Source organism: Anneissia japonica, unplaced genomic scaffold, assembly GCF_011630105.1.
Source record: "Anneissia japonica isolate Jap-2015-1 unplaced genomic scaffold, ASM1163010v1 scaffold287717_len1600092_cov198, whole genome shotgun sequence".
In the NCBI taxonomy this organism is placed as follows: Eukaryota; Metazoa; Echinodermata; class Crinoidea; order Comatulida; family Comatulidae; genus Anneissia; species Anneissia japonica.
In genome coordinates, this window is record NW_022755469.1 from 869721 (window position 1) to 885322 (window position 15602).

At 33.5% G+C, this 15602-nt stretch overlaps 1 protein-coding gene across 3 annotated transcripts; it reads right to left on the reverse strand.

Moving 5' to 3' along the window:
* Positions 1–180: 180 nt before the first annotated feature.
* On the reverse strand, positions 181–14973 carry LOC117123470 (casein kinase II subunit alpha). Of its 3 annotated transcripts, none has more exons than XM_033269395.1 (12): positions 14794–14973; positions 13308–13565; positions 11831–11942; positions 11394–11495; positions 8804–8854; positions 8235–8294; positions 7231–7314; positions 6854–6964; positions 6369–6571; positions 5772–5920; positions 4964–5059; positions 181–2234 (listed from the first exon to the last, which is right to left on the reverse strand). In XM_033269395.1, exons 2-12 carry the CDS (start codon positions 13397–13399, stop codon positions 2116–2118), a joined length of 1179 nt encoding a protein of 392 aa, XP_033125286.1. In that variant the 5' UTR covers positions 13400–13565; positions 14794–14973; the 3' UTR covers positions 181–2115. The 3 variants fall into 3 exon arrangements, with proteins under 3 accessions (XP_033125286.1, XP_033125287.1, XP_033125288.1); XM_033269396.1 differs by having other exon boundaries at positions 14679–14973; XM_033269397.1 differs by having other exon boundaries at positions 4933–5059; positions 14794–14971.
* Positions 14974–15602: the final 629 nt, after the last annotated feature.

Consider the following 15602-nt stretch of genomic DNA (forward strand, 5'->3'; position numbering starts at 1 on the left):
ACATTGCATACCAATTAGGTATATTTGCTAAATAGCAATTTAAATTCTGTTTAAAGAACAGAGAAAAATAAATTGTGTAAAAATTAATATTTACTTGTTCTTTAATTTTTAATTGTTGTTAACCTTGCAATTTATAATGATATAAAATAAACACGAAAAGAATGAAAAAGAAACTCAAAGTTCAATTGTTATTAGTTTATTGATCATCAGCTATATACAGTATAGCCTTCGAATAAAAACATGAAGGTGGTGGAACACGCAAAACTGATCCAGAAACCTCACCAAGAGGCCAGCGTGTCGGATTAATGTACAAAACAGAAATTTCTCAAAAAGCATAACTAATTGTTATCTAAATCAATATTTCTTTTAGTTTTCTTTTTTACAAGTAATTCTTTAAAATGCACAAAACTTGAAACCCATTTTGTTCACAGTAATACAAACGAGATGACATTGAAAATGCATGTTAAGAGGACAGCAGAAAAAGTATTTTGAAAATTTAGAATTATAAACAAAAAGAATGTACAGTATATCACTGTATTCTGGTGACTACGTGGTAAAAAAAAATAATGGGAGCTACTTTTGATGCATAGAACAAACTGTGGCCTTTCTACATCACCAACTATTGGCACAGTATTAAATTCTTCTTTAATGTACTGTAGTTATTTACTACAGTAAACATGAATTTGTGTGCGGTGGGATCGCTTTTAATTTAGTTGTATTCATCCATACAAGGATTAAAAACAACTTTTGATGATAAATGATTTCTACTTAAAAAGTGTTGCACAAGAGCTTATGGGTACAATACAGTACTCCCTTTTGAGCTGGTTTAAAATACCATAATACAGAAAATGTGACAAAATAAATAAGCTAAAGTAATACCATATAATTACTGATGTGTAAGTCGACCTTCTACACAGCCATTTTTAGGCCGAAAATTCACCATCTTCCATTGATAATGTTACAAGTGTTTTAAGAATTAAAGAAGTAATTATAGTTTGACGATGTTTATGTGGACTCATTGTCTGACCAAACTACAAGCCTGGCCAAAGTTTATGGCAAAAACTAGATTGGTCAAATTATACTATACTTGGATCAACCTGTATGCCTGATTATACGGTAGTCTAAATACATACTGTACAATGAAGCAACACAGTTGAACATTAAAAAATGTTGCCTACGAATCATACTAATGTTCAGTATTGTATAAAGCAATCATACCTAAAAACAAACCCTGAATATTTCTAAAAACCTTTCATTGTTCCACATTTGCTCTTATTATACATGAATTCTTGATCAATTTTACATTTACTTTTTAATTCCAACATTTAATGTGAAAGCAATTAACAATCTTAATCCGAGATACCTTAATGTCATACACTTTTTTCAGGTTCTTTTGTAAGATTCTTTAAATAGAAAAGAAAATAAATCATTAAAATTAACATAAAAATATAGCATCAAAAGAGATATTCCTATCCACTCTCATATAAGAATCTACGCAAAAAAAAAAACTATGCTAGAATTGTTTACCTTGTAATGATGTAAGTTTCAGAAGCATTCAAATTGTTTAAATTTTCATTTTAAAACAATAAAAAGAATGGTAAAAAAATACTGACACCCAGAATCGTATACTTCACAAACCTCTTGACCATCCATAATACTGTTTACAAAGAGCTTCACGTCCACACACACACAAAAAAAAAAACGTACACAACTTTCTAGCATTAATAGTCCTCATCATTATGAGCACACACACCATAAGCTTTGCAAAGCACTTTTTTAAAGATATATAGAAGGGGTAGTATTTCTACAGCAGATTGAGTGTCGGCAAATAAACATTTATGACACACATTCAAAGGCTCTGGTTCTCTAAGGTCATGTAATTCAACAATACCTAACAAAGTTTACTAATACGTACACAAGTTTTTTTTTTAGTAGTAGCAGTCGCTGCTTCATTAATAAAACAAATCAATTGGATGAGTCATTTCGTTTTTGAGACAAAGAACTTTTCAGTTTTCAAGTTGTTTTTATAAATTTAAGTCACCTAAATAAATGTTTTTTGTCTCAGGAAACTCATGTTATATTTGCGCCTGAAGCCCTTGCAATAAAGTCAAATGCTCATGGCGCGGTGTTTGCTACGGGTCCAGTTGACGATATTGCTGCGTTTTGCGCTGCTGGAGTGGTTATCACTGGTGTTCCAGAAATACCCTTCGATGAGGCCAGAGACGTGGTTGAAGCTGTAGAGACAAAGAGATCAATGAATGCAAGGATTACAAATGTTGGAAGACCAATTTACAACATAATTCATGAAAACAAAAACAAAATTACCCTCAGTATTCACTGTTTTTTTTTCAAATCTCAAATTATCAATATTTATTATAAATAATTGAATAAATTAATTACACCTTGATCAACCAAAAGTTGACTGCAATTTGACCTACAGAGGGCAGTATTTATCCAAGCCCATTTCCTAGCAGAAGTTTCTTTCTGTTTTAATAATTTTATATGCATCACACCATTAAAAGTGCTGCTTTCTTCCATCCCGCCATTTGACAGCACTTTAATACATCTTAGAAAGTTAATCAAATGATCTAAGTGAATGGTAACTATAATTAATATTAATAAACATACAGCACAGACATAAGATAAAAGCAAACATGGCTATAGCATAAATGTGCCATATATAGTGAAAATCATTTTTATTATTATATTAATAACAAATCAATATCTCAAGCTTTGGCCACACTATGAAATTTATATGACAAATTTGTGTGATGTGCCCAAATATGGGTATGATATGATGATATTTCATCCAAATATGGGCATATCACAGTCTTTGTCACATAAATGATAGTGTGGACAGTTTTAGGTTCTTATTTTGTGAGTACAGAAACCACACATCATTAGCATAATATCTTGTCTCTTACTTCAATGTACACAGGTTATCATTAATAAGTTACATTCTGAATTAAATGCAACAGCTTTTGATATCAATTCCAAAAATGAAATAATGTGTATTTCAAATGTAATGTTTAAAACAGCATCTTCAGTTGTACAGTAAACAACTAGCACTGAAGCAGTAACAAGTTTACAACTCTTTTCAAATCAACCAATAAGATGGCATAATACTGAGTCAACCAATAAGATGGCATGTATGATTAATATTAAGTCAACTAATAATAAGGCAGGTGAAATATTGAGTCAACCAATAAGATGGCATGTATAATTAACATTAATTCAACTAATAATATGGCATGTAAAGTATTGAGTCAACCAATAAGATGGCATGTATAATATTGAATCAACTTATAAAATGGCAATATAAAATTGAGTCAACCAATAAGATGGCATGTATAATTAATAATAATTCAACTAATAATATGGCATGTAAATTATTAAGTCAACCAATAAGATGGCATGTATAATAATCAATCAACTAATAAAATATGGCATGTAAATTATTAAGTCAACCAATAAGATGGCATGTATAATATGAATCAACTAATAAGATGACATGTATAATATTGAGTCGACTAGTACAATGGCAAATATAATATTGAGTCAACCAATAAGATGGCGTGTATAATATTGAGTCGACCAGTACAATGGCAAATATAATATTGAGTCAACCAATAAGATGGCATGTATAATATTGAGTCGACCAGTACAATAGCAAATATAATATTGAGTCAACCAATAAGATGGTGTGTATAATATTGAGTCGACCAGAACAATGGCAAATATAATATAGAGTCAACCAATAAGATGGCGTGTATAATATTGAGTCCACCAGTACAATGGCAAGTATAATAGATGGCGTGTATAATATTAAGTCAACTAATAACATGGCATGTATAATAGAGATGTAACATGCGTTATATAGTTAATATGATCTTCCACTAGACAAAGTGAACAAGTCAATGTTCGTTGTTGATGTTAAATACAAAATAACGAGTCAAGAAAGACTAAAAAAGTTAGGATACAGAAGCCAAAATCACAAACATCTGTCGACAAGCAGTGTTAATTGAATTCATTATAAATGTTATCGCTGATTATATAGCTCTGCCCACACTATCAAATTTTCTGTGACAAATTCTGTGATTTGCCTATATATGAGCATGATGATGTAATAATCACACCATATATGGGCATGTCATATCACACCATATAAGGATATTGTCATACCACACCATATATAAGCATCATATCACACCATATAGACATGTCATACCAAACCATATATGGAAATGTCATACCACACCATATATGGACAATGACGAATAAATGATATAATATGGATCTAGAAAATTTAGGCAAGGTATCACATCATTCATATATGGACATGTAATATCACAACATATATGGACATGTCATATCATACCATATATGGATATGCTGTATCATAACATATATGGACATGTCATATCACATCATATATGGACATGTCATATCACAGCCATATATGGACATGTCAATTCACAGCCATATATGAAAAATCATACGTAATTGTCACATAAGCCTTGACATTGTGAATTGAGCATAATACACAAAATATACAGTCAGAATATGCATGTGGTTTATAAATGCCATTTGTTAGAACACAAAAAATATTATACTCAAACACAGATATATTAGCGTAACCGGAATTAGGCTCCCCGATCATAGATGCAAATCTTCCTTAGGCCAAGAGCAACAGTATGACCCGCAGTCTTATGAGTCATTGTGTATTACACTGGAGGCTCATTTTTCCTACCAGACCACATTTGTTGCTGGAGGTGATTGATGAAGATAATTTTTTATGGATTTCAGAGCAGATACGTCTTCTCTAGGCCTGCCGTAGTTGATAATGACAACTAGGGTCTCTGGCAAGTCACCACATGCAGCTAATGGCTGCATAGATGGAAGATGCAAGATAGAGGAAGAGAATACACATACCAAGCACAAGCGGATGAGTGCCGTCACTTACTTGTTCCGGCATTGCTCGACGTCACTGTGTTGGTGCTGGAAGGCGTGTTGTTTAACACTGGGTGCATTGATCGCTGCTGGTCTTTCACAACTGGATCTAGAGGTTGTATGACATTTAGAAAGACACAATAAGACACAAAACAAAAGACAACAGACGAGATAAATTAAACAAGGAAGAAAAGTAAAGATAGAAAGATAATGAGTAGACAGAAAGAAAATGAGTGGTTAGAAAGTTTTAAAAAGTTGATAGAAAAATTAACGAACAAAAAGGAAAGAAGATACAAAATGAAGAATAAAATACAAAAGCAATACAAAAAGTACACGAGTGTTGGAGAAGTAGTGGAGAAATCAAAATTTGTAAAAAAAAAGTTCAGTTGCAACAGGAATATGTCAGAGAATGAATTAGATAAAATGATTGCAATTTTACAATAATTTTATTTAAGTTAATTTTTAGATTTAATTTAACAATCTTCAGTTAATACAATTGTGAGATTGCAATCTGACATTTATCTCAAGTTATTATAATTGTGAGATTGTTATCTCACATTCATCTAAGTTCATATAATTAAAAGATTGTAATCTGGCATTCATCTTAAGTTAATATATTATGAGACTTCAATCTCACAATTATCTTAAGTTAATATAATTGTGAGATAATAAATATATAAATGTATAGTATTCAAATTGGTTCATAAAGTGATATATCCACAACCAACTACATCTTCACCTTCAGAAACTATTTACTATTTCAACCCAGAAATTGGTTACTTTTGGCATCCTAATTATTTAAGTGAAACAAAAATACTTACAAAAATATGGGTGTTCCATGGCTTCTCGTGCCGTTAGTCTTTCTTGATGTTCATATCTCAATAACTTATCAAGAAAGTCTAATGCTTCTGGGCTAACTAGATGTTGATTTTCACTATGGACAAATCGTTCCCATCTTTTGCGCGAATGTCTGTAAAAATTTATTTTAAGGAGTAGTTACAAATAATAATAATAATAATAATGGTCAACTTATAGATCGCATATTGTAGAGACCTCTATGCGCTTAAAATGATTACCCCGGTCACAGGATCCAGCACATATGGAACACATTTTCATGTCCCTGGGGAGAATTCCATAATGTTGCAGCTGTCATCAGCGCACTTGTACTCCTGGGTGGACAGACAACCGTAGGTAAAGTTGCCTAAGGACACAAGCAAAATGCACAGCGAGAAATTGAACCTCTGACCTCAAGGTTGAGTAGAAAAACTGCAACCGCAGCGCCAAACCGCAAATATCATGAAACTGATCACAGCGCTTTATTATCAACTCATTCTTCAGTGTCACACACTTCCATTGCACCATTACTCATCTTCACCTCTTGTCAATACCCCTAGATCCACTAGCTGGAAGGTACTCACCTGCCTAGGATATCATTAAATCTTGGATCTAGTTCAATCTGGTACTTGTCAAGGTATTCATAAAGTTCATCTGTTCCTAACACCTTTGCTATACGCACCAGTTGGTCATAATTGTCGTGACCATGGAAGAAAGGCTCTTTGCGGAATATCATGCTGGCCAGCATACAACCTAAGCTCCACATGTCTAATGAGTAATCATAAAGCTGGAGGGCAAAAAGGCATGATTCATTATTTATGCATGAATTCATATAACCATTTTTTATTCATATACTGTACTGTATTCATATAACGAATTTATTTACTCAGCCTAAAAGCAAAGGACTGGTCACTGACAGGATAGAAATGGGGCTCTATTGTCAAAAGGTTTCACCATGAAGTGGTAGTATGTATTTGGAATTTGCTGTCTGTGAACTATGACCTTAAGATAGAGAGGCCAACACATTATCCACACATAATGTAGTATGCTAAACTTAAGGTAGTCTTACCTGGTAGTCCACAAGTAGTTCAGGTCCTTTGAAATATCTCGATGCTACTCTTACATTGTATTCCTGGCCTGGATGGTAGAATTCTGCTAGACCCCAATCAATCAATCGTAACTATAATGTCAAAGTTCATAGCATGGTTAAACTGATCAATTCGGCATACAGTACCACAAATTAAATTATAGCTCTATGGAGATACGATGCAGCCCGCGACAAATTGTTTTTAATGACGACAGCTCTACCTGCCACCGATAAACAGCAGTCTCGTGTCACATTGCTAAGCACTTCACTCACACGCAGCAGATATGCTTGTTGGCAGACACGTTGTGCAGCCAGCTAATAAAAAAATTATAATTGATATGACAGGCAATAATACTCACAATCCTACTTTCATGATCTATCATCACATTATGTGGTTTAACATCTCTATGCATGATACCCATACTGTGGCAGTAATCCAATGCCTACAAAAACCAAAACATGATGTTAATTATTTCATAAAATATTCTGACCAACACAAAAAGCACATACATGCAGGCATATACACATACGGTTGAGCAGCTAAGATTGCTTCATACCCTGAATGTTAATGGGCAGATTGGCAAAGCAACCCCCATGGTAATGTTCATTTCCAGACTGCCAATCAAACGACTGACCAATCAAAAGAGTGCCACAAATATGTGTGTGTCCAACAAACACATGTCGTCTTTCACATGCATGTGGTTATGTACCTTTATGCAAATGTTTTGTGCGATATTAGCAACAATATCCAAGGGGCGTGGCTTCATGTAAAAGTAAATTTAAGCTTTAACTATCAGTAGTACAACACCATCAGAAGTAACTGTTCAATATATTTAGCACTGCACTTATGTCTGTAATACCACATAGAAAAATGTTTGACCAAAGATACTAGAAACACAAGGTAGGACTCTCGCATAGCGAAACTGAAGCGGATATATGTCATACGTTTTACGCGGATCCTGGCAGACGTGCCACTCTTCTTTTTTAACAATGGCAATTTACTTAGGTTTATATCCAGGCCAGATCCACACCTACGCGGCACCTCATTTAATGGGGCACTGCATACGACTGGATATTTTACCCACAATGCAATTCGGTGATAGTTTTTATCTGTGGAGAGTTCTATCTTGTGATTTCTAGTATCTTTGGTTTGTTTGACTGTACAACTTCCATCAGACAAAAAGATCCCTCAAACATTTGTTGTACAGACATTCCATAAATATGATGAGATTCACTGTTTATCTTTTCGTTTTTGTTGAACAAGGTTAAGTGTTTGTTAAGTATGATGGCGAAACAGAGATACCCTAAAACATACATAAACATAATTTGAAGTGCCATCAGAAAAAACAAAACAGTACATTACCTTAAGAAGCTCAAAGAGGTAGTACCGTATCTCATAGTCTGTCAGTGTCTGATACAATTGCTGGAAAAAATGTACATAAAATTATGTTATAATATTTGCAAACTGTTGTTTCAGCAATTATAATTTATTATGATTATAAGAACTATTTATACTATTTTCAGTATCAATCTTCATTATTTTAATATATTGGTATATATGTACTTTTAATTCAAAAACTATTACTAGTAATAATAACAGTGCTCAAATAGGAACAAGAAGTTAAAATTGTATCGAGCATAGCCCTTTAACGAATAGTTCTTTAATTCAGTTGTATAAAAAAAAGTGTTCCTGGCGGAATTTGAACCTGCAACCTCTCCCTGTCAAGGCGAGTGTTATACGCATTAGACGATGGAGACCTAAAGGGTATACGTGCAGATTTAACCCCCCAGGCACTTTCTTTCATACAACCGGAATAAAACACTCCCATATAGTGGAGAGAAGAAGATATTACTAGGTAACCTTTAAACTAGGCTGTTGTTCCTTGTGACTTGGCATTGTGGTAACTCTCAGTTATTATTTTGAATGCCTACCTTGAAATCTGTGTTATTCACATATTCAAATATCAAAGCTGGTGTTCTGGACTGCAAAATAAAAATCAAAGATTCAATATAGTCGTATGAATCATTCAACATATAGTTTTCTTCATAATTTTAAATAGAGTACAAAAATATTCTTTCTTGTTCCCCTTTCACAAGAAATACAAAATACAAATCACTAACAACAAAATCTATAATATTGACAAAATACACAAATAAACGCAATCTTAAAAAAAAACAAGCACTACAATATTATCATTTTTGTACAATGACTGGAGGAGATGATGAACGAGGTAAATCTCCAGTTAAAATCCAAATCAGGCACAGATGGAGACAAAGCATTTTTCGGGCAGTAACCTTACAAGATCGCTGCCAACACAACCAGGCACTAAGGTATACAGGCAAAAGCAGAGTCAGATGTTGACACTATGAGTGCACACTGTGAAAAGTTAAGTTTACAGAAATGCATTAAGAGGATTAATGATGAATTCATTTTTTAGAATAGAAACAGTAAAGCACTTTTCTTTTTTAAATAGTTAGTGGATATATTTACTCCATAGTAATAAACACAGGATGATATTGTAAGTTTACGTCAAAGCGAATTACGCATACATACATCTCCAGCCTTTCTCGTTCGCAGTCTGCACACATGGCCATTTTCTGATCACCCCTCCCCACTTGGCTGTTGCGCCATCCCATAATTATCAACCTCCACGAACTATCACCTTGTCGGATGGAATAAACCATTTTAAGGGTCAAAGCCTCATACGACGACCCAGTCACCAACAATTTTAAATGTAGAAAATAACGAGAATGACAAACTACGGGTGTACACATGCGCAAATCAGTTTAACATCATTTTATTTCATTGTCAATTTACGGTGACAGTTCTTAAAATAATGCTTTGCTTCACAGGAATGATGGTGAATGGATTAAAACAGTTATGTGGTCAGATTCTGGCGTACCAGTAATGAGTCAAACCCTGATGTTGTGTGTAAAAGCTGAAGGTTTCTAGTTGATGTGAAAGGCAAGCGTAAAGGAACCTTGGTTAATAGTCCTCTCTTAATTTAACCCAAGGCATAAACAAGTTTAGAGACAGCATATTCTTTAAGAAAAATGCATAGCTTGCTTAATTTTACAAAGATGGAATGATATTACTCATTAGATGATGTTAATGTGCCTTTTCATAGAGAGTGCAGGGTAGAAAATGCTTACAACATAGAGTAGGCAGCATGTTAGTATTTGCTTGTTGGCATTACTGTAAAGTCTACAGACAACCTTGACTGTACAAAACCAATACATGCCAGTAACTATGACAAAAATCATGAAAAATGGATAACCCCATAGGTAGTAGAAAATTATCAACTATTTGCATACCCTACGCTTGAGAAAGGAAAAGGGACAATGAGCCTTAATATTGGATGACTGTGGTATCTGATAAAACAACCAAAAATAACAGGTTTCAAGATTCTAATATTTTGTCAACATATAAAACAACATTAATTTAGTTTCCTATGTAAAGGGGTCAGACAAAAAATAACAGATAAATGGTGGCATTATACCATTACATACACAAAATAGCACAGTTCAATAACACATCAGTTTGTGTTTCTGAACGAAACATAAACAACATTAATAGTAATTGTATACATCAAGTAGCAATAAACATTTATCTTTGGAAGTTATTGAATAGCTTGAGTTTGGCAAAAAACACTCCTGTGATGGTTTCTAGGTTAATGTTGTAACCATTTTTATTTCTGTCCTAACAAAATGTGATGAATGATGTTGATGCACTAAAGGTTTCATCCTTTAATTTCGTTTTAAATACAGTGGTTCATTTGCAAATATTTTTTTTGCATAAAAATTTTATGTGGATTTCTAAAATTATCATTATTAAATTATTGTTAGGTTGATCTGTACTTTTAACCTTTTAACAGTCGAACCATAATTCATTATTTTAAAAATTAAATTAAGTTAATTAATTTTAACATTTATATACAAGTAGTGAGTCTCGCAGCCCTTTTTTCCTCGTCATTGGATACAGAACGTGCAACCTCCTTCACTCCCTGGGAGTATACTTACACGTGTCATCAACACTATTAGTTCATTCTGAATCATTCACATTCTACCCGATGTACCAATTTATATTGCTTGGTGAAGAAAGGCAAATGCAAATAAAGTGTCTTGCCAAGTACACAAGCAGTGTGACGGTCTCGAACCCCCGACCTTCTGATTGAAAGTCCAACACCTTGCATGCAGTGCCACACACTATCCCCAAACAATACTGCACTTATTAACAACTAAATCATCCTCTGCTAGAGCAATAGCACAAAGCATCCCTTTAATAAACATCCTAGTCTTATAAAGACAACAGTTAAATAAAATGTAGACAGTTCTTAAGAGACATGTGGTAAAAAGTACTTTATATTCCTCTCAGTATTGTAAGAGGTTTAAATAATAAGACTGATTTTGGATATTTGAAAGTAGTGCAGTTGCCCGTGATGAAAACAGATTACACTTATAGTCCCTGAAACACATTATTCAGATGTACAGTAACTCAAAAGCAAATTATACATATACTTACCACGGGATCTTTCACAATTGCTTGCAAAGAAATAACGTTTGGTCCTCCTCTTAAATTTTCTAATATTTTGATTTCTCTTTTAATTTTCTTTTTCTTGACGGGCTGTGGAAATATCAAGTGCACAATACAGTAATGCAAAATACAACAGAAAGTAGAAAATTATTCTAGATATTTAAACATACAATATTTTTATTATTAGTATGTGGTGGGAATGGGACGCTTAAACAAAACCTTAGCTGTCCTCATCACAGCTACAAAAGCCAATGTTTATGGGACCTTAGCCAACACTATTCAAAGTTGGCAGGGTTTTTTTTTTTTTTTGAGAGGTCCACAATACAGGCCAATAAAAATTCCTTCAACAGCACCTTGGTGGTACACCAATTCATAGATTGGAAAATACAGTATTAATGAATATAAGTAAAATTAATTAACCATACCTTTAAAATTTTGATAACACATTTTTCATTACTAGTTATATTGACAGCTTCGAAGACTTCACTGTACTTGCCACGACCAAGTTTACGTACAATTTGATAATCATCCTGTTGCCTATAATCATAAGAACCCATACATCTTTTTTAATGCTGGTTACTGGGATTCAACATATTTTGGCTGGTCTTTACAGTCATATTAAAGTAAATACCATATTGTATTATCTTAAGGCTTATTTAAGGCTAAATTACCGGATATATTGAGGACTAAAATGGCGATAAGATAATGCCAACAATCTACAGAGCTACGTATACAAACCAATGGTTAGACAAGACATATTATCTAAAGTAACCAAGGCTGCAAGTAAAACTATTAATAGAAAAGTAAATCCCCCAAAAATTCGTTGAGGAAGCTATACTAACTAAATTACAAGAAATAATTAGCAACGAAATGCATCCCTATAATGAAATAAATATAAATAAATTAGAAAGTCTTAATAGGCAACTCTAACTTTGAACAAACAGACTTAAAAATTATTCTTTTCTCTCAGGTGCAATCAGTCTCTATAATAGTAAATTCAGTAGGTAAGTTCAAATGCAAGACTGTGGGACATACCTTAGTTGCAATTTTATATACTGTATGTTTTAAATAGTTTTCATGTGGTTTTTAACGACTCTGTCATGCCCATTTTATACAACTTTTTAAGTATTTATGCATTTTATGTTGTTATGATGTATGTATCTTTGTGATTTCTTTTTACACACTAACCTTTTTATAGAATGGATTTTATGTAATTATCTTTTGCATTTTATGTGTGTGTCACAACTCAGGAAAAAAAATTTCATGCATTTTTTATATGATTGATCAATAAATCTGAATCTCAATCAGTGAGACTGTAAGGGTCTGAGACATGGGCCATCAAGGAATTACAGTTGAAGAAGCTGACGGCAGAGATGAGGTGTTTAAGAGCAATCCATGGAGTTGCACTGAAAGACTGAATGAAGAATGAGGTGTTTCTGAACAAGACAAATCTTACATATTTGGGAGATAAAATCCAAAAGAGCAGACTAAGATGGTACAGACATGTAATGAGACGGGAAGAGGTTGATATGATTAGATGGGCAGCAGAAAGAGTGGAAAATGGGAGCAAACCAAGACGGAGACCCAGAAAGAGATGAATGGACAGCATCAGACAAGATGGAAGATTGGTGGAAGACGATAATGAGACAACTCAAATCAGCAACATCTATATTTCTAATATAATCAACAACATTAAATATAACAAAAATAATAGTTATTATTAACCTATTAAATAGTGTTTAAGAATATTTGTAACAGGAATAACAAGTATTACTGAAGATAATTTAATAAAAAAAAATAATAAAGCTTTTATTGATGAAATGAATCAACACTGTAAAAAAATGATGTAATACTAAATTACTAACAACTTACGAAACATCTATGAAAATACAAATTCCTTACCCCCATTCGACTACATGGGACTCATAGTCCCAGTATTCTCGAGGTCTGTGGGTGTTGACATCTGCATAAACTCGGGCTCTACTTAACGCCATGGTGTCAGATGACGAAGCTAGCTTCCTGTGCCTTTGTTTGGGATTCAGGGTTGCAGTTCTTAGTCTGTTTTGAAACAACAGACACCTTTCTAATTGAATGAAAAACGACAAACGCGCCACAACAAGTAAACCGATATGTGTTCAAACTCACAAAATGTAGATTTTTCTGAAAAGAAATAAGCATGAATAGCATTAGAATAACCTATTCTTTGAAATATATTTACAAATTTATATTAAAATATACGTACCATGAAATTGGGGAAACCCTAAAAAATTCAATAAAAGAAACTCAAGCTCAACAAAATGATAATAAAAGTTTAATTAACTTTAAACTAGAAAGATTGATTTTAAGTTTGCAATCTTGTACTACTCTACACCTGCTCAATGTCATACTTTATTGCTTGAGTTTTGAAGTGCAATATTTTCTGGGCAATCAGAAGTTACTTTACAGGTCAGTTGAGAGTTTATCAGAGGGAAACAAGAGAAAATTTTTGTGGATCAATTTTGCAAGGCTCTAGTGTGTGCCTTAAATTTTTCCATACATGCACCGAGTGTCTAATTCAGCCTGCACAAGGAATACATAATCAGCGCAAAAATTTACCGCAAGAAATCTGGATACAAGGGCCTAGGTTTCAAAACTATGGGCAGATATTCAAGCAAATACCTAGCATCAAAATATGCCCCTACATCTTAATTTAATATAACCAATGAATTATGCAGTAATTTAGGATTCTGCACACCTTTTTCCAAGCAATTTTCCATGCAAGTTAAGTTTGGCATACAGTTGGCTAGTTTTCAACACCTAGGCCAACTAAAATTGTTTGTAATTGCTTTTAAACAATCTTGAATATTATTTCATACTGTTGTATGTTAACAATTATTTTCAGACTGTACTATCACAGATAACATGAATCATGATCATGTCAGCCCTCCTCCTACCACAACAGAGCAACAACAGTACAAAAACAAAAGATTGTTTGAAGCCGAATATGAAACTAAAAAAATTAAAATAATAAAATTCAGATGTCCATCCAACAAGACAATGCTGATTTTTTTTTTTTTTGCTTAAAACAATATTATTTTTACATGCCATGAACTGAAAGAAAACCTTTCATTTCATTTAATTCTAACGTTGTTTTAACTGGCATTGAAGCAAGTTGTCCTAGCTAGGCTAATATGATTCTTACTCGACAAGCTAATTATGCCGGTACAGAGCGCTGTGAACTCCTGAACTGAGGAAAATCCACACGCCCAGACTACTGCAGAGCTAGGTACGTACCGAAGTAAGTGATTGGGACCAGAGTTCTCATGCAACAGAAAATTCAGAACAGTGCCATCGCAAGCTCAAGTTATAAATATAAAAATAATATATGAAAGATAAAAATTACAAACACCTTTATCGCTGAAAACACATGGATGTATCTTTGATTTTGGCCACCATTACAAAAAAAACTCCTGTAGGTCCACAAAATTGAAGAAAAAGACTTCCTAACCAAGAGTATTTAAACAGGCGTTAACTAGTTTGGTAAAATGGCGTTGCTACCGATCATCCTCATTCCAAACCGGTTCGATGCGCATGCGCATTTTAACAATGTGTCATGCCGTCCTAATGATTGATTGAAAAGCGATTTCAGAGATGCCAAACACGCAACAAAAATTAATATAAGCACGCCACGCACGTGACTACAGTACCTATAATTTTTAGCATAAAAATACACTCACGTTGCCCTAAAACATCTGTTTATATATGGCACATACAAATTACTATAAACCAGATATGGTTTCAATTTGTAAAAAAAAAAAAAAAAAAAAAAAGGGACGTGATGATAATGTCGAGCGCTGGGACCCTAGAAGGCAAGTATAGGGGAGTACGATTGGTGTACCAAATTGGAAAAAATGTCCAATTAAAGATGACAGTCGAGATTGTAGCCTACTGAAAGTATTTTTCTTTCATTTTTCTTGATTATAAATTAACCATCTAAGTTAGGCCAGTGGACATTGAATTTGCCATAGTAACCCCCAGGGAGATGGATCATCATAGTCAACTGATTATGATCAGATAATGTGTGGGAAGATCTCAGTTTTGTAGAACAGGGGTAAAATGTGTAGTTATCATCCAAATCAATCATTTTTCGCTCAGCTGCCTCTCTCCACACCAACTACTGAACACACACTCACTGATTCATATCCTCCTATTCCTGAC